Source organism: Scardinius erythrophthalmus, assembly GCF_964197995.2.
Source record: "Scardinius erythrophthalmus genome assembly, chromosome: 23".
Classification (NCBI taxonomy): domain Eukaryota; kingdom Metazoa; phylum Chordata; class Actinopteri; order Cypriniformes; family Leuciscidae; genus Scardinius; species Scardinius erythrophthalmus.
This window is the reverse complement of record NC_138243.1, coordinates 31,544,827-31,564,980: the sequence shown is the minus strand read 5'-3', so window position 1 is coordinate 31,564,980 and position 20,154 is coordinate 31,544,827. Positions and strand designations below refer to the sequence as shown.

The window sequence follows — 20,154 nt, the reverse complement described above, 5'->3', positions numbered from 1 at the left end:
CTCTGTAAGCCACACCCACTGACCATCAAGCCCAGCCCTCTGTAAGCCACACCCGCTGCCATTTTGCTCCTCCCACTCAGCAACCCCTGTACTTCCCTCTGTAAGCCACACCCACTTACCCTCAAGCCCCGCCCTCTCAGCATCCCCAGTATAAATACACTGAACTGACAGGAGCAAGACACTGAGGATTTAAACACTGATGCTGATGCTGCTGATGATGCTGATGATGATGTTGGTGTGTGTCTGATGTGATGAGTGTGTGTCTGATGTGATGAGTGTGTGATTGTTGGGCTGATTGATGGATGTTGCAGATGAACGATGCGCAGGAGCAGCGCTTATATCCCAGTGTCCACCGCTGCCGCTCTGCTGGTCTCTTCATCCACACTCTTCTTCGTCTTCACGTAAGTCACACACACACACACACACACACACACACACACACAATAGTCATCATTTCACCATCTAGATTAACTACAGACCCGATATAGTCCGGCTGTGAGTCACACACTTCTAGCCAAAATAACCTTGAATTTGGTTACATGTCGTTTTTGCCAAAATAACCTGAGATTTATGATATTCCATCATGTGACTCAACAGTGATCACAAGGTGTGTGGTTTCATTTCTTTGACATGTTCTCTAACTGATGATAGTCTATTCTCAGGCGATGGTTTAGTCGTCTATTAAATCTCCTTGTTCTAGTCTACACGTCTGGCTGCTTTTGGACATTATTAGACGTCTTTTAAACACAGAACTGCATGCTGGGAATCCTCCTCCATTCACGTAAACAGTTTTATTTTTCATTACCTTTAACTTTTACAGACACAAGGACTCCTGATATTCTTTCATGACACTCTTTTTCAGTGTTCATGTTCGTTCAGTCTTCATCACAGCGTTCATGTTGATTAAAGAGACTTGTGAGTTTTTATAGTTTCTGAAATCGTGTTTATCAGGTAAGCAGCAGCACAACCACAAGCTATTTCTTAATTAGTGTTTAATTTAGTATTGTGTTTAATGTTAAACAGGACAGCACAGTATAGGAACTCCACACTGAGATGTGGTTTTAACCCAGCACTGAAAGTAGGGCAGTGAGCCACTGCAAACTACTGCTTATGCACTGATGTACAACATTATAACATTCAATTCATGTATTAGTGTAGCGCTTTTCACAATATCATTTCAAAGCAATTTTACAGAAAGTGCATGAGTCCACATTACAGCTTACAGTGATCTGATCTCAGAACTAGTTATGTATTTCAGAAATGTACATATACAAAATCACAGTTAGCGAAAAATATACTAATTTAAACAATGTAATAATTAAAGGCAGAAACAATGAGCTCACTGAAGTAGTGAAGACTTGTTTGTTAAACGTTTAGCATTGGTACGTGTTGATTCAGATATCTAGTCTTGTGGTTCTTACTTTGCATTGCTGCACTTTTTATATGCAAATGCATGTTGAGAACGAGCACTTTATGCACTGAAATGAAAGGCTGATCTGGTTGGATCAGGTGTTGTGGATGAGCTGGATAGTTATGGAATGACCTTTGAAACCGTGTCTGTCCCAGATTTCATGCGTTTCGTGCGTTTAGCTCTGATGGCTCCAGCAGATGGGAAGTTCGGGATTAGGATTTGCTCCCAGTGCTGTTTTATTCCCCGTTCAGGACACATCGAGGTGTTCATCCGGCGTGTGACCTCCGTTACTCCGAGTTTAAGCTCAGAGAAACCACATCTGTCATCTGCACAGAACGGGCTTCACACCAACCGTTCAGATGCTGGAATAAATAAGAGTTTGTAATAATATTTCACTATTTTTCCTGCATTCCTCATCAAATAAATGCAGCCTTGGTGAGCAGAAGCAGCTTGTATCAAAGACATTACAATGTCAAATATGTGAATATATATAGTAAAGTGTAATTTATTCCTGTGATCAAAGCTGAATTTATTTAAGTAAAAATACAGTAAAAATCACAAAATATTATTAGAATGTAAATCAGCTGTTTTCTATGTGAATATCTAGTAAAGTGTAATTTATTCCTGTGATCAAAGCTGAATGTTCAGCATCATTACTCCAGTCTTCAGTGTCACATGATCCTTCAGAAATCACTCTAATATGAGGATTTGATGATCAAGACACATTTATGATTGTTATCAATGATGAAAACAATAATAGTATCTGACTGATACTAAAATAACACTGGAACCTTGACAAAGAAGAAGCTCAAATATAAGCACGTTTTCATTTGTCACGTTATCATCACAACATTTGTATTATTTGTGCTTTCATCGCTATTTTGCACTATTATTATAACATGAATAATGAAGATATGCATCCAAACCTTGATTTGAGATTGATTTATTGTGCAAATCAGTCTTACTTTGAATGATTTATATCACTTTTGAGTGAATAATTTCGATTCATTTGAAAATTTGATTAATTTTCAGCTTTTATTTGATACCGAGTTTATATTATAAATGTTCCTCTTGAGTCTCTAGGAATGCATGCAGATTTCCCAGCATGCACTGTGCTTGTGAAAAGCATGATTTTCCCCAGGTTATTTATGACTGTAATCTTCGGCTGCTGTTGTAGAGATATTAACCGGAGTAATGAAAGCGTGGCGCTCTATCTGTTCGGTGTAAACCACAGAAGCTACTGGGTCTGAACTAAACCAGGCTTATTGAAGGTCGGAATGGTTTCAGATCCAGTTTGTTTGTACCTTTAATAAGCGATTATAAGTTATTATGGATAAAAATGTCTGCGTATTGTTAGAAAACAGTGAACTTTAGTTTATGACACAACTGAATAGTGGAAGAATCACACAGATCAATCGGATCATAATATTTATGTTATATAGTGTTTTATATTATATTATTATTATATTATATAGTATTTATAAAGTGTTTTTTAAAGCAATATAACACACAAGGTAAACAGGTTTCATTGAGATACTATATTAGAAGCTTTTAATATTTTGAATTAGTTTTTATTTTCACATTTTGTTTTTATTTTAGTTTTCGTGCACAGGTAACATGAGTCACACAAAACATCTGTGCTTGTATATTTGTACATCTTAATGACGGTCAAATCTGTGTGTATTTGCTGCTGTTAGCTTTACTATAGCTCTGTTTCTCATCAGGGAGTGATTGACACATTTATGATTATTATCACACAATAATGGAATTTGAATGAAACTAAAATAGCACTGGACTCTAGGCAAAGAAGAAGCTCAAATATAAGCACATTTTCAGTTGTTTCACGTTTTCATCACTTTCCAGACTTCTATTTGAGTTATTTGAGCTTTTATCATGGCACTATTGTTATTGTTGTTGGATTTCACGTTACTGCTACACTGCATTTATTATTATAACATAAAGAATGAAGAAGATATGCATACAAACCTTGATTTGAGATTGATTTGTTGTGCGAATCAGTCTTTCTTTAAATGATTTTTATTTGATTTCTTTGTATATTTGTATATTTTAATGACGGTCATATCTGTGTGTATGTGCTGCTGTTAGCTTTACTATTGCTCTGTTTCTCATCAGGGATTGGATTGTGTGCAGATGGTCAGAAATCACAGAGACATCGGCAGTAATCCGTTGATAAGAAATCAGGATCTTAAAGAGAAAAGCCTTTGTCCTCACACAGAAATCATTTGTTCATGACCTATATTCAGTGATTACCTCCCTTTCCAGAGCTTATGCGTTATGTATTGTCATGCGTCCGAGGGGTGTTTGATGGTGCTGACTGTGTAGGAAACAGTTCTGAAAGTGATATTCTGATTATGAGATCGAACAGAATAAAGTTAATTTAATAATGATATCAGTCTGATTTGAGACCAGCTTCATTTGGATCAGACATGAACATGTGCACATTAACTTCCTTCCAGAAAACAGTGTTCACTGCTTCATAGAATAATTACAGGTGAAACACTTTGAAGGTTGAAACTTTGAGTCCCCCTTGAGAAACTTTGAGTCCCCCTTGAGAAACTTTGAGTTCCCCCGAGAAACTTTGAGTTCCCCCGAGAAACTTTGAGTTCCCCCGAGAAACTTTGAGTCCCCTTGAGAAACTTTGAGTCACCCTGAGAAACTTTGAGTCCCCTTGAGAAACTTTGAGTCCCCCTGAGAAACTTTGAGTTCCCTTGAGAAACTTTGAGTCCCCCTGAGAAACTTTGAGTTCCCTTGAGAAACTTTGAGTCCCCCTGAGAAACTTTGAGTTCCCCTGAGAAACTTTGAGTCCCCCTGAGAAACTTTGAGTCCCCTTGAGAAACTTTGAGTCCCCCTGAGAAACTTTGAGTCCCCCTGAGAAACTTTGAGTTCCCTTGAGAAACTTTGAGTCCCCTTGAGAAACTTTGAGTCACCCTGAGAAACTTTGAGTCCCCTTGAGAAACTTTGAGTCCCCCAGAGAAACTTTGAGTTCCCCTGAGAAACTTTGAGTCCCCCTTGAGAAACTTTGAGTTCCCTTGAGAAACTTTGAGTCACCCTGAGAAACTTTGAGTCCCCCTTGAGAAACTTTGAGTTCCCTTGAGAAACTTTGAGTCCCCCTGAGAAACTTTGAGTCCCCCTTGAGAAACTTTGAGTTCCCTTGAGAAACTTTGAGTCCCCCTTGAGAAACTTTGAGTCCCCCTGAGAAACTTTGAGTTCCCCTGAGAAACTTTGAGTCCCCCTGAGAAACTTTGAGTTCCCCTGAGAAACTTTGAGTCCCCCTGAGAAACTTTGAGTCCCCTTGAGAAACTTTGAGTTCCCTTGAGAAACTTTGAGTCCCCCTGAGAAACTTTGAGTTCCCCTGAGAAACTTTGAGTCCCCCTGAGAAACTTTGAGTCCCCTTGAGAAACTTTGAGTCCCCCTGAGAAACTTTGAGTCCCCCTGAGAAACTTTGAGTTCCCTTGAGAAACTTTGAGTCCCCTTGAGAAACTTTGAGTCACCCTGAGAAACTTTGAGTCCCCTTGAGAAACTTTGAGTTCCCCTGAGAAACTTTGAGTTCCCCCTGAGAAACTTTGAGTCCCCCTTGAGAAACTTTGAGTTCCCTTGAGAAACTTTGAGTCACCCTGAGAAACTTTGAGTCCCCCTTGAGAAACTTTGAGTTCCCTTGAGAAACTTTGAGTCCCCCTGAGAAACTTTGAGTCCCCCTTGAGAAACTTTGAGTTCCCTTGAGAAACTTTGAGTCCCCCTTGAGAAACTTTGAGTCCCCCTGAGAAACTTTGAGTTCCCTTGAGAAACTTTGAGTTCCCCCTGAGAAACTTTGAGTCCCCCTTGAGAAACTTTGAGTTCCCTTGAGAAACTTTGAGTCACCCTGAGAAACTTTGAGTCACCCTGAGAAACTTTGAGTCCCCCTTGAGAAACTTTGAGTCACCCTGAGAAACTTTGAGTCCCCCTTGAGAAACTTTGAGTCACCCTGAGAAACTTTGAGTCCCCCTTGAGAAACTTTGAGTCACCCTGAGAAACTTTGAGTCCCCCTTGAGAAACTTTGAGTCCCCCTTGAGAAACTTTGAGTCACCCTGAGAAACTTTGAGTCCCCCTTGAGAAACTTTGAGTTCCCTGAGAAACTTTGAGTCCCCCTTGAGAAACTTTGAGTCCCCCTTGAGAAACTTTGAGTTCCCCCTGAGAAACTTTGAGTCCCCCTGAGAAACTTTGAGTCCCCCCTGAGAAACTTTGAGTCCCCCTGAGAAACTTTGAGTTCCCTTGAGAAACTTTGAGTCACCCTGAGAAACTTTGAGTCACCCTGAGAAACTTTGAGTCCCCCTTGAGAAACTTTGAGTCACCCTGAGAAACTTTGAGTCCCCCTTGAGAAACTTTGAGTTCCCTGAGAAACTTTGAGTCCCCCTTGAGAAACTTTGAGTCACCCTGAGAAACTTTGAGTCCCCCTTGAGAAACTTTGAGTTCCCCCTGAGAAACTTTGAGTCCCCTTGAGAAACTTTGAGTCCCCCTTGAGAAACTTTGAGTTCCCTGAGAAACTTTGAGTTCCCCTTGAGAAACTTTGAGTTCTCCTGAGAAACTTTGAGTTCTCCCGAGAAACTTTGAGTTCCCTTTGAGGTTTTTTTTGTAATATGTTTTGCTCAATAATATATTTTATTTAATATTTTGTATTTTGAGGAATGTCTTGGTACTAAGTAATATTTATGCAATAATTATGATCCATTTGTCTCCACAATACAATACAATACAATACAATACAATACAATACAATACAATACAATACAATACAATAAATTCATAAAAAATATATATATATTTTTCAGTGAGCCTCTTCATTGCTTTGTTCATTTTTTCCACCTTGACTGATTTATAGATTGATACAGCTTTTGGTTTTCATTTCCAATTCATTTGTAATGGCGTTCACAAGGAGTACAAGTTTTTTTAGGATCCTTTAATCTTTTTGAATCATGTCCAACTTTACAATGAAGTAAAATAAATCAAAACGTAAATATTTTTAGTCAAAAGTTACTATAGAACAGGGGGTTTTACGCACATTTCAATGAGAAATTAGTGGGCAAATGTGCTTAATCGTGCTGAAAATAAAGCAAAACAAAATCGTAAAAGTCCTAAAATAGGCTTCATTTTTTACATCATACTAAATATCTTATTGCTTACTTCTTGATTGTCTAATCTTCTGATTGTTGGTTTCTTTCTCTGCGCTCACTATATTGTGTTCTCATATGGATCCAGCAGTTTTTCTGGCAGACGGATGTTTGATCCGCAGTCAGTAATCTGGGATTAGTGGCGTACGATTGGGACAGCCCCTCCATCCCCCGTTACTACAGGACCACCACTGACACACATAAACCAGACAGAAATGTGTCACGGTCACTAGAGAATATGAAGAAATATGTGACAGAAACAAATCTGTATGCATTTCAGTTGGAACCAAATCATGTTGTAGTTTCCTGTCTTTAATTCGATCTCACGACTATAGAAACACATTTCTGCCACATAAGGGAAAAAATCATGCTTTGATTAATCATAATTATTAGATGAAAAGTCGAAATTGACTTAAAAAGTCAAATTATGACATAAAATGTAGAAATTATGACATACTAAATCGAACTTAAAAAGTCATTATTATATAAAAAGTCAATATTATAACATTTATAATACAGAAATTACAATACAATACAATATTTATTTATAAAGCACATTTAAAAACAAACCAGGCTGACCAAAGTGAAAAGAATAAAACTACCAAAATTAAAAAGCACACAAAAATAGCAAAAAAAAATTAAACCTGTGGTCAAGGAGTATTAAAAGTTATGGCATAAAAGGTCACTCAATAATTAATAAAAAAGTCAAAATTGTGAAATACTGGGCCCTATCATACACCCGCTAGCCGCGCTGCAAGTGTTTTTTGCTATTTTCAGCCTGACGCAGTTTTCATTTTCATGTCCGTTTTTTAAATAGCAAATGCATTTGCGCTCGTTTGTTCGCCAATGGGCTGCTGGTCTGAGAACGAGGTTGGAGCATTGTTGGAGCGTTGCTATTTTGAGGAACTGAAAAAGAATGAGCCGTCGACCAACAAAAATATACGCCTGTATGCGGGTCCACAACGCGCGTACACTCGGCTTATTACACACACAAGGACGCGCAGCAGAACACAAACATGCTAGATATTAAAAATAAAAGGAAAACAATGTAAAATATTTTTATTGTGCCCATAAAGATATGGTGAATCCCGGATGGTAGATGGTCTGCTCGCGTGCTTTAACCTCACACACTCACTCACATTTACACACACACACAGTTTTAACCGCGCACACGAGCAGATCCGTTGGTGCTCTGGAGACGCATTTGGTCTTTCCACTATCAAATTCCTCCATGTAAAATAGCGAATCCACCGCTGCGCGAGCACAACTGGCTTTTAAAGGGAATGGGAGACTAGACTCTGATTGGTTTATAGCACGTTACGCCCAAAACACACCCATTATTCATTAAGAGAATAGAGACAAAACTCACCCATTACTCATTAAGAGAATAGGGATAACCCTTTTAGACCAGCGCCGGAAGCACCGACCATTTTCCCCGTCAAACTGGCAAAAGTGGATTCGGACGCCCTAACTGAACTTGCGCCCTGTGCTTTAGACCATGCACTTAGATCCTTAAAATAGGGCCCACAAAATTAAAATTATGACGAGTCAAAATTATGATATAATAAGTCATAATTATGATCTAAAAAGTCACTATTATTTCATACCAAGTCAAAATTATGACTTAAAAAGTCAGAATTATGACATAAAAAGTCAGAATTATAACATAAAAAGTCAAATTGATTACATTCTGGATTTGAGTTGTAGTTGTAGCATAAATCAAAATTATGACAAAAAGTCAAAATTATTGTGTTATATTTTTGACTTTGTCATATGTCATAATTTTGACTTTTTATGTCATCATAATGATTTACCGTAGCATGACTGTTTTTCTTATGTGGCAGAAATTTCCTTCCATACACGACATTCATTCAATGAAAATCTGAGTTTAATCTGCGTCCCAGTGGCCATGATTTACCTCTCCGTTTAATCTCATGCTCCAGATGTAATCATCCCCTGCTGGGTTTTTCTTTTTTCTGGACTGATCCACACTTTCATTTTTGTCTTTGTGCTGGTCCTCAGGGGCCGACGAGCCTCTCAGATGTGTTCGAGACGGAGCTTCAAACACTACAGACAGGCAAAAGACGCTTAATTCAACTTTTGCTTGTGAATTATTCAGCCAACACTACATTTGATCTAAAAGATGGAACAATGAAGGCAGATCTGAAAATATTATTGGTGCATTGACATGAAGTTGATGTATTTCATTTGATTGTTCTTTAATATAGAGGTGGATCCTTAAAGTCGACATGAAACCGCGTTTACAGCCCATTTTACCTGATGCGTTTTTGAGCCAAAAAGGGTTTCAGTGCTATAAAATATTGATGGTACTTGATTTTATTGATCAGGAATTGACTGAACATGAATTAAACCGGAAATAATAGTCAGAAAATAATGTATTTTTTTTAAATAGAACAGTTTATTGAACCTTTAGACAAAATATTTATTAAAAATGTATAGTTTGCGTGTGTTTTTTGCATATATTAGATACATCAGGCCTTTATTTCTCATATAGTCTGATATAGTGAGAATATAGAAGGAAAAACAGCTCAGTTTTATCCAGAGCCTCAAACTGAGCAAAAATATGCTGTTTGCTGCAGATGCTGATGTGTATATGGACAAAAAGTGATGAAATTCTGATGCTTGTAATGTAAATTATTGAAAGCTTTATAACAGTATCGTAGATATTGACATAAAATGCATCTAAATCAATATCTGCCAATAATAAGTCTTATGCTAAGTTATATGATCTGTAGTTTTAAAACATATAATGCAATGCAGTATAATGCAATATAATGATAATGAACAAATAAACCATCCTCAAAAGCCTGATAATAATTACAAAATTACAAAAGCCTTTTATAATAAATGATGTCTGGATAATCAAGTAAACCTGCTTCAGTCCAGCTGAAATATTACAAACAATATAAAAGTTATTCTCACGTCTACTTGATAATATCAGAGCAGATTTGACAGCAGAAAGACACAAGAAGCTCGAGCTGAAGGAGGACGTTTGTACAATTATATTTATACTAAAGGACTTTTACTATCAGTCAGACACAGAAGGACTGGAGGAGATCGTGTGTGACAGGTTTATCAGATCATGTTCATCATTTAGAGGAAATGTGTGTATTAAATATGCTGCAGTAGCTTTATAGGGTTAATGAAGTAAATGTTGTGTCTCTGTTCCTCGCAGGTGTCCTTGGCTCGCTGAAAACGTGTCTCTCATTTTCCCACCATGTGTCGGAATCGTGTTCCTCTTTGTCGTGGCAAACTTCACCATGGCAACGTTCATGGATGCCGGCGTGTTCCCGAGGGGTGAGTCGAGTCAAACGCATTATCACAGATGAGTCTGAGCGCTGGCTGTTCTGTAAACTAGTTTGCAATCACACATTAGTTTAGTGTTAACTGAGACACTTGAGAATACTTAAAGTGCCTCTATTCTGCAGTTTTAAAGGTTCCTAATGTTATGTCAGAGTCTCCTACAACAGGTTCACATTCATCCAAGCTCATAATCACTGTAATGTCCTCATAATCTCCACTGCACATCAGCTCTTCCCTCTCAGTGTCTGAAATGCTTCCATCGAGGATTCAGTCTCTCTAAGCCCCGCCTCTCTGAGAGATGCTCTGCTCTGATTGGTCAGAAAGCAAACGCTCATCATCATATCTGAATCTCACAGTGATACGAGCAGTAACGATGGCGTGGGTTTTACCGTCTCAATCTCAGAAAACAGCGTCTTCTCCACATGAACAACACGAACCAAACTCTTCCAGTCTCAGATACACTACAGTGTTTGAGGGAGGGGCAAAGAGACGCTGATCAGCCAATCAACACCAGAGCATTATGCAAATTAGTAACAAACCTACGTTGGAAGTGAGAATAGAATTACTGACTCGTTTCTTTCTTTTAGAAGTCAACAACTCCAAACTTTTCAGACCTTTTACATTCACAAACAGCTTTATTACACACTGCATGAAAGGGAATATCTGAAAAGGCATAATAGGGGCACTATATATATATATATATATAAACAGATGTTTTCACGCTGCGTTCCAGCGGATGATGACGAGGACAAGGACGAGGACGTGCGCGCTCCGCTCTACAGGACCGTGGAGGTGAGAGGAGTGCAGGTGCGCATGAAGTGGTGTTCCTCCTGTCACTTCTACAGGCCACCCAGATGTTCTCACTGCAGCGTGTGTGATCACTGTGTGGAGGTGAGACAGCTGTCTGTCTATCTTTCTGTGTGTCTATCTGTATGTCTATCTATTTATCTCTATCTCTATCTATCTATCTATCTATCTATCTATCTATCTATCTATCTATCTATCTATCTATCTATCTGTCTATATCTGTCTATCTATCTATCTATCTATCTATCTATCTATCTATCTATCTATCTATCTATCTATCTATCTATCTATCTATCTATCTATCTATCTATCTATCTATCTATCTATCTATCTATCTATCTATCTATCTATCTATATGTCTGTCTGTCTGTCTGTCTATCTGTCTATCTATCTATATGTCTGTCTGTCTGTACAATAATGTACAGGGTTGCCAGATTTTGGCCATCTGGCTGGAATGAGATTTTTATGGCATTATGTCTTAATCAATCATAAGTATCTATCTGAGGTCATGAGAACTTATTCATGTTATTCACCCCCTTTTGAAAATGTCTGTATTCAAACTCGCTTTCTGCAAAATAAGCATGACTTTGAATTCATAATGTTTCGTTTTTTTGTAACTTTTTTTCTATTTAATAGGTTTAAAGAATAAAGAATATGAGAGTAAAGTGTAGTGTATGCGCTGAGGAAAGGTCATATTCTCTCCCTCTCTCCAGGACTTTGACCATCACTGTCCCTGGGTGAACAACTGCATCGGGCGACGCAACTATCGCTTCTTCTTCCTCTTCCTCCTGTCTCTGAGTCTTCACATGGTTGGGGTTTTTTCCGGAGGTCTCCTGTATGTCCTGGATCACCTGGAGGATTTGTGGGAACTGCACGCTGCTGTCACGTATCCTTAAGCTAGAGTAATTGGTCAGTCAGACTGATAGCCCCGCCTCCAAACTCATGTGATTGGCTAAGTCAGAAGTTGACGTGTCGGGTTCAAGCGACAACCTTCCAGTCTCTCTCTTGATTCAACAAGTGACTTAAATTGCAGTTCATCCACTGGTCACTAGAGACCGGCTCCGAAAGAGAGTCAATCCCATAAACCCCCATGTTAACATACCCAAATTTACAGCAGAAAAACACATGTTTACAGCCTGATACAAAAAGTGATTTTGGTCTATATAGCTAATTTTGCTCTTCATGATGACTGTGATGACATTTTTTATAACTCATCCGTTTAAATTATATTAAGCCGTAACGTTCTGCACAATTAAGGGCGTGGCCACTTGAGTGACAGGTGGATTGCAGCTGATGTCACTACTAGCCGTTTGTCTGCTGTGTGTTAGCGTAACGTCACCTCAGCTAATCCGCCTCACTGCACATTGACGTTTATCTGGGAGTGACGCGATTCCAAGATGGCGATGGCCGGCTCCGCCCACTTTGGGCTTCAGAAACGCTCTTCAGAAACACTACGAGTGACGTCACACACACTACGAACATATTTAGTTATATTCTATGGTCGGGTCCCTCAAACAAACATCAATGTTCAGAAAGCATCATAGTGTTTCACTTTGTTATTTCATCATCACACACACGACTCATAAACTAAGTGCCTTGACAGTGTGTGTTCAGGCTGGCGGTCATGAGCGTGTCCGGTTTGTTCTTCATCCCGGTCTTGGGTCTGGCCTGCTTTCATCTGGTGCTGGTGGCACGAGGACGCACGACAAACGAACAGGTGAGATCCACTGTCAATATCGTTGTTTTTCATAGACGAAAACGCAACGATAACTAAATAAAAACTAGTTTTGAATGACAAAAACTATGACGAAAATCTATTGACATGTTTGTCAACGAATAAAAACTAGACGAAAATGTTAGGTAGGGACGATTTGGGAAGAGATCCGGTCAGAACTGATGTCCTGCGTTTGTGGTCGATGCGAACATATGAATTGTAACGTGCTGATCATGAGTTGGCATGCGCTTGATGCATTTCTCATAAAACTTTTAAAAATGTAAACGTCCGGGAGAAAGAGAAGAGCTGACATATGGATAGATCTGAATAAGAGTGACGATGCAATAGAGCGCTGTATTATATTCACGTAAACACAGTCGGTTATGTCTTTACAGAACGTAAACAGTTGTGAGATTATCAGATGTGCATCAGTGCATTGGATCTGTGCATTCAGTCTTAGGGCCCTATTTTAACAATCTGAAATGCAAGTATCAAGGGCGAAACGCAAGTAACTTTGTGGGCGGGTCTAGGGCGCCGTTTATTATTATTATTTTATTAGGATCCCCATTAGCTGATGCAACAAAATGCATCCGCTACTCTTCCTGGGGTCCACACACAACACATAACACCAGGGGCGGAGTGGCAATCGGGAGAGTCGGGACTTTTCCCGGTGGGCCGGTAGTGTTTTGAGGCCGCGGAGGGCCGGTCTGATAATAGTTATACATTGCGAGTTATTTTAGCAACACCCGTCTGGCGGCCTGATGTGCGGCCGCTTCTCGCTGGTCAAACTGTGCAGCCTCTCTGCTCAACACAGTATATAAAAGTGCTCAACCCGTTCGGCAGGTCCAACCATGTCTATAGGATTTTCAAAAACATAGGGGGGTCAGTGAGCGGCCCCTCCCAAAATCGGGTCGGCCTTTGATGTAAAAAGCCGCCGAACACCTCTTTTTCCTCGTCACGTCTTGGAAGTCTAACGTCCGTAAGAGTGAGTTAAATGATGGAAAGGCAAAAAAGAAAACTTATCTTGTTATTTCGAGATATTAAGACGTTATTTCAACATAATATCTCGTTATTTCGACATAATAAGTCGTTATTTCGACATAATAAGGGGGCATTCTAATCTGCATTAAGCTAGCCTACATTAAGCGTTCTTAGGCCTAATGGTTTTCTATGGGAGGAAATTGCTTAACGTGTAATTAAACGTTGCGTTCATATTCTGGGCTCATCTGATTTTTAGTAGGCTACATAGCATTTTTATGCTTTTAGTATCATAATGATTAATAAATGCACGCACAATTATCCGTGAACTTGATTTGAACAAACGCCTTTCAACTTGTGCAAAATTCAGAATTAAATGAATGTGCAGCAATTTGCACAAATAGAGAGTCTGTAGGCCTGTTGTAGCCATTAAATAAGCGCATTTAGTTTCATATTTGTTAAAATATATAATGTCATTTCTTTTCCATTTATGTTTATTTATGAAAAGTGAACAGCACGAATAAGATATGATGCCTATCAAGAGACAGAGGGTCAGACAGACATGATTTTGACCATTTCATTCAGTTTTGTTTTGTAGAAAACCTTTCATTAAAGTGAATTTCGTTTTGTATAAATTGTATCTTAATTTTAATCATTTTTTAAATAATAATAAGCAAATATAACAAACAGACAATATAGCCTAATCATGGAGGCGCCCGCGCGGTCAATTGCATTGCACGTTAACTGAGCGCATCTCATCCGAACTAAGTTAACGAAACTCAGTGTATGCCTCACACAGACATGCGAAACACATCAAATACACAAAGCTTGAAATAACTTTAAACGAAATAATTCAAAACGAAAAGAAAAAGGCTTGCCTACTCTCTGATTACGTAATCATGCATTTCTCTAGGCGTGTTCACTATATATGGCGATCGTCAACTTCATCTTTGCAGCCGACACCCGACACTGTCAGAAAACACTAATTTATTACTAAAAATCAATGCACGCGTTACCGGATTTACAAATGCACATCTTGCTTGTTGCACGCACATAAATGTTGAAATAACGAAATATTATGTTGAAATAACCTTATTAATAAGCTACTAATAGCCTACATCTTTTAGAATATTTGATTGAATGCTGAATGTTGCGCTTGTTCAATTTAATAAAATTAAAACTTTAATTGTGATCATTAAAATAATTGAATATTAAATATTTAGTGGCCAAGTTTTGCTCAATTATTATTTGTATAACTGCGCAGCTCCCCCGTCAATGATCTAGCACCCCTCAGCACAAGCGTTAAAAAATCTGGCGCTGAGAAGGTCAGACTCAAAAATTATGGAGGAGGAGGCAGTGAAATGCTCCAAAATAACAGACATGTTCCGGGCATCAACAAGCAAAGATACTACAGATGAAATAAACTGAAGCACATGTTGTCAAAGCTAGGCACAGATGGGAATTAGCACCAGCTATGCAGCCAGCCAGCCAAAAGCTTGTGTAATTTGAAAGTAGCAGTGGTAAATATGAGACAAATAAAAAGTTTACTATTGAGTGACTATCTAGGCTACTAGTGGCAGATTTCCTAGTTTTAAAACGAGTAACCTCCCTTGGCTGCTGCTGCTATGTTAAGTGTATACAGATTATGTTAACACTAGCAGAAGCTAACGAGCAAGGTGTCGTGTCACCGTGAAAATGCCATAGACCCTTTTCAACAGGGTGATGATGACACGTTTTAACGGTCATCATCCGCATAAATCCTGGAAAGTTTTTTTTTTATATTTTCAATTGAAAAAAATATGTATTTACATTTAACACTATTTTATATTATATTACCTTTAATAAAATTACAAAAAAAGAAACGAGTTAATGCTGCTGTGAGGGTTTCTAATGCTGCGTCTGTGGGAGTGATGACAAAGTGACTTATATTTCTCTCTTCTGAGTTCTTCTGACTGCCGTTATCCATCTCTCGCAATTTTTTTACTCTTTTAGAAAGTTGTGAAAAAACTATAGAGGAACAAAAAAAATCTATTTAATATTCTCTCATTCACTGCTATATTTTTTAGCAAAGGTTTTTTTTTTTTTTTTTTTTTTTTTTTACCACCGAGGGCCGGTGGTCTACGAAATTTCCCGGTAGATTTTTTGGTCCCACTCCGCCCCTGCATAACACAAATAAATAAAAAAACGCACTACATAATCAATACACAATTGAACATATTACCAACATACACAACAAATGCACAATCATCCACTGAAACAACAAATTCTCATGAAATACATATATACATACATACACACACATACTGTATATACATATACACTTACACATACACATATACATATACATACACACAAACTCATACAATATACTCTATCTACTAAAATAAGCTAACATAAAAAATTCCTTTATTTGTTTTTTAAAACCAATATTATTTTGAGTTTTAACAATATGACCTGGAAGAGAGTTCCATTCAACCATAGCTCTATACAACACTGTACGTTGTTTTGAGTTTGTTCTGGATTTTGGAATAATATATTTACCAATGACGGCATGCCTCGTGAGATATGTATGTACATTAGAACTCAGAGTAAGTTGCCTATACAGACAATCAGGAGTTTTCCATACATTAATTTTATTTATAAAGCCAAGAAGTGATGCTTTTAACCTCCCATCAACCGTTAACCAGAAAAGTTTGCCGTGCATTTTGTTAACATTAGCCCTTATTGTACAACAAAGGGCTAAACGGGCAGCTCTATTCTGAACCCTCTGTAGTTTCCCTATATTCTTCTTTGTAGTTCCTGACCAAACCACAGAGCAATAATCTAAGTGTGATAACACTAGGGTCTGCAAAACATGTTTAGTTAAATATGGATTTAAAAACGAATAACACCTTTTAACTACAGATATATTTCTCCCCATCTTTTTCACCACTTCTTCTATATGTCTTGACCACGACAAGGTACAGTCTAAGGTTACCCCAAGAAGCTTTATTTCATGTACCTGCTCAACAGCAACATTATTTAGTGATAAATCCAACATGGGCCTTGTTTTTAATGAACATTTAGTTCCAAATAAGATACTTTTAGTCTTAGCTAAATTTAAAACAAGTTTATTATCAATAACCCAATTAAATACCATCTGCAACTCATTGTTGAGAGCTGCAGTAATATTTTCTAAAGCTGGTGCAGGCATATAAAGCGTTACATCATCCGCATACATAGACACAGAAGCTCTTTTACAGACCAGTGGGAGATCATTCGTAAAGATAGAAAAAAGCAATGGTCCTAATGAAGACCCTTGTGGAATCCCACATGCTACAGACCTCACCTCAGAGAAGCTTCCATTGAAATACACCTTCTGTGTTCTATCTGTCAAGTAGCTCTCTACCCATGCTAATGCAGATGGTGTAAAACCATAACATTTGAGTTTCCCTAATAACAAACTATGGTCGATTATGTCAAAAGCAGCACTAAAATCTAATAATACTGCTCCGACAGTATTTTGGTGATCAATATAATGCAACCAATCATCTGTCATTTGTGTAAGAGCTGTACAAGTTGAATGTCCTTCTCTATAAGCATGCTGGTATTTGCTTAACAATTCATTCATAGTGAAATAACCTTGTATCTGGTTAAATAAAAATTTTTCTAAAAGTTTACTTATAACAGGTAACAAACTAATTGGTCGACTATTAGAGCCAGAAAAAACAGCACGAGCATTTTTCGCTAAGGGAATTACCTTTGCCTCTTTCCACACTTGTGGGCACACTTTCCTCTCAAGACTCAAATTAAAAATATAACATATGGGAGTGGCAATATGGTCTGCTACCATCCTCAATAGCTTTCCATCCAGGTTATCCGTACCGGGTGGCTTGTCATTATTAATAGACAATAATAGTTGTTTTACTTCTTCTCTTGTCACTTCTCGAAATTTAAATGAACAATTCTTATCATTCATTATTTCTTCTAATATACATAAATAAGTTGACTCACAGTATGATGTTGGCATTTTCTGCCTTAGTTTACAAACTTTATCAATGAAGTAATCATTAAAATAATTTGCAATGTCTACAGGTTTAGTTATAAACGATCCTTCCACTTCAATCCATGATGGGGTCAAATTACTCTTTCTACCCATGATATTATTTAAGGTGCTCCAGAGCTTTTTTCCATCATGTTTTATACAATTAATCCTGGATTCATAGTACAGTTTCTTCTTCTTTCTATTCAGGTTGGTAACATAATTCCTCAATTTACAATATATTTGCCAATCATATAATAATCCAGACTTTTTTGCCACTTCTCTTGCATTTTCTCTTTGACCCATGTATCCTTTTAATTCCTCATCAACCCAAGGAGCCCCAGTAGCTCTAACAGTCAGCATCCTAACAGGTGCATGCTTATCCATAACTGGGGCCAACAATTTCATAAATACATTAAGTGCAGTATCTGGGTCTTTCTGTTGAAGGACATCAGACCAACAGATGTTTCCAACATCTTCCACATATGAATTACAGTCAAAACCCTTGTACATTCTTTTGTATACAATTTTTGGCCCCACCTTTGGAACTTTAGTTTTCCTGGATAAGCCCACCAAATTATGATCACTAAAGCCGATCGAAATTGATACAGCTTTAGAACAGAGTTCAGCTACATTAGTATAAATATGATCTATACATGTGGATGATATAAGTCCTGTCTTATTAACAAATTCCCTGGTTGGCTGATTAATAACCTAAACCAGATTACAGGCCCCAATTATAGTAAGAATTTTCTTTTTCAGCGAACATTTTGATGCAAGAAAATCAATGTTAAGATCTCCCAGGACATAAATTTCCCTATTTTCATCACATGCTCGCTCAAACATTTCTCCCAAATCGTCAAGATACTGATTGCCAGACCCTGGTGGCCTATAACAGCATCCCATCAACATAGGCTTTAAATGGGGTAGGTGAACTTGTAACCATAACATTTCAACATCACATGACATTAGATCTTCTCTGATTTTAACTGGGATGTGGCTCTGAATGTACATGGCAACTCCTCCCCCATAAACATCCCTATCCCTTCTATAAATACTATATTCCTGTATTTCTACTGCAGCATCATCAAACGTATTGTCTAAATGAGTTTCAGAAATAGCTAAAATATTAATATTATGAGATGTTAACATATTACTTATGTCTGGAATTTTGTTTCTTAAACTACAAATTTTTATATGAGCTATTTTTAGGCCTTTCTTGGGAAATGACATTAATATAGTATCTAAAAATTAACACACGTTCAGTACAAATGTATGTAGTCCTATAGTCCATGTGAGTACTCACTCAAACCCACATTCTTAGCTGATCTTTCCATTTGGACCTATCATCCTCTGGGAGGGAGAATGAACAATAAGTCTGTCATAGCGAATGTAGGCAATGTTTCCCTTTGCTCGTTCAGCCTTCATGACCGGAACTAGTTCCCTTCGCTTTATCCTTACGGCTTCAGAATAGTCTTCATTAAAGTAAATGTTTGTACCTCTCAGTTTGTTTACCCTGGTCATCACAGCTGCCTTGTCTTTCCATCTTAAAAACTTGACAATTATTGATCTGTGTCGGTTTCCTGCTGTTGTAGGATCACCCATTCGACGGGCTCGTTCCACCTCGATCCGTTCTTCATTCATTTCTAACTTTTCGGCTATTATGCGGCGGACTTTGTTCTCGGTTTCTTCCTCACTCTCGCGTTGCGATTCAGGAATCCCGTCAATAATAATGTTGTTCCTTTTTGACCTCGCCTCAAGATTGTCGATTTTCCCATCCAGTAATGGCGTCAATTCGCACACTTTGTTTATATCCCCACGTGCTTCTCGGCACATTTTAACAATCTCCTCGGTGTTCTTCTCTTGATTATCCACCTGCGCTTGTGTGTAATCCAAACTCCGTTTGTATTCTGTGACGTCTTTTACAAGATCATCAACTCGCTTGTTTGTTGTTTCCATAAAGAGTTGTAAAAACGTTTTAAAGTTTTTTTCCTGAAGATCCATCATGTCCTTAAAAAAGATTTTCTGTGTTTCTAACATTTCTGTTAGAACATTCACAGTAACATACTCCTCCTCAACAGCAGACTCTTTCTGAGACTTCTTAGGAGCCATACTATCTTGCTCCTCATCCACATCTGCTATCACAGTAGCTTATCACTGAGATGTGTGCTATTATACCGGCGGGATAAATGACTCTTGCAGCCGACGCAAATCTAAAATGTGTTGGTCTGAAGTCGCTTCATTACTCATAGGTGTGGTTTGGGCGTAACGTGAAATAAAACCAATCAGAGCGTCATCTCACATTCCCTTTAAGAGCAGGCACGCTTGTTCCATGGCGGATTGCTATTATAACGGCGGACCGGCGAACAACTCAACCTGTTAGAAATCGAAAGGACATAAGTACTCGTTCATTCAACTTTCGGCCTATAACTCATGTTGAACTTGCAAAACCTACAATCAAATCTGAGATTTCTCAACGGCAATCGAGTGAAAGAGACAAATTTAGCCGTCGCGCTCCATAGACTCCCATTCATTCTGCACTCATGGGCGATCGCCCCCAGTGGAGCTCTGGTGGAACTACAACCAACATTCGGTACAATAGGACCTAATAGGGAGTGGCCAGGCTCTCCGTAGACGGGCTCTGCTAAAACCAAATCAATTTGCTGTCAAAGCGAACACAGGTGAGATCATGACTGACACGGACCACGAACTTGCTCTCACTAACACTACTTCA

The 20,154-nt window shown here is 38.3% G+C and overlaps 1 protein-coding gene across 1 annotated transcript in view; it reads left to right on the top strand.

Moving 5' to 3' along the window:
• Window positions 1–141: 141 nt before the first annotated feature.
• Window positions 142–20,154, top strand: part of zdhhc8a (zDHHC palmitoyltransferase 8a) — a 29,731-nt gene continuing 9,718 nt past the window's right edge. Inside the window, exons 1-5 of the mRNA XM_081353627.1 lie at window positions 142–401; window positions 9,773–9,894; window positions 10,634–10,791; window positions 11,421–11,593; window positions 12,322–12,424. Coding sequence (XP_081209753.1) covers window positions 319–401; window positions 9,773–9,894; window positions 10,634–10,791; window positions 11,421–11,593; window positions 12,322–12,424 — 639 coding nt within the window. The 5' untranslated portion in view covers window positions 142–318. The remainder of the gene's footprint in view (window positions 402–9,772; window positions 9,895–10,633; window positions 10,792–11,420; window positions 11,594–12,321; window positions 12,425–20,154) is intronic.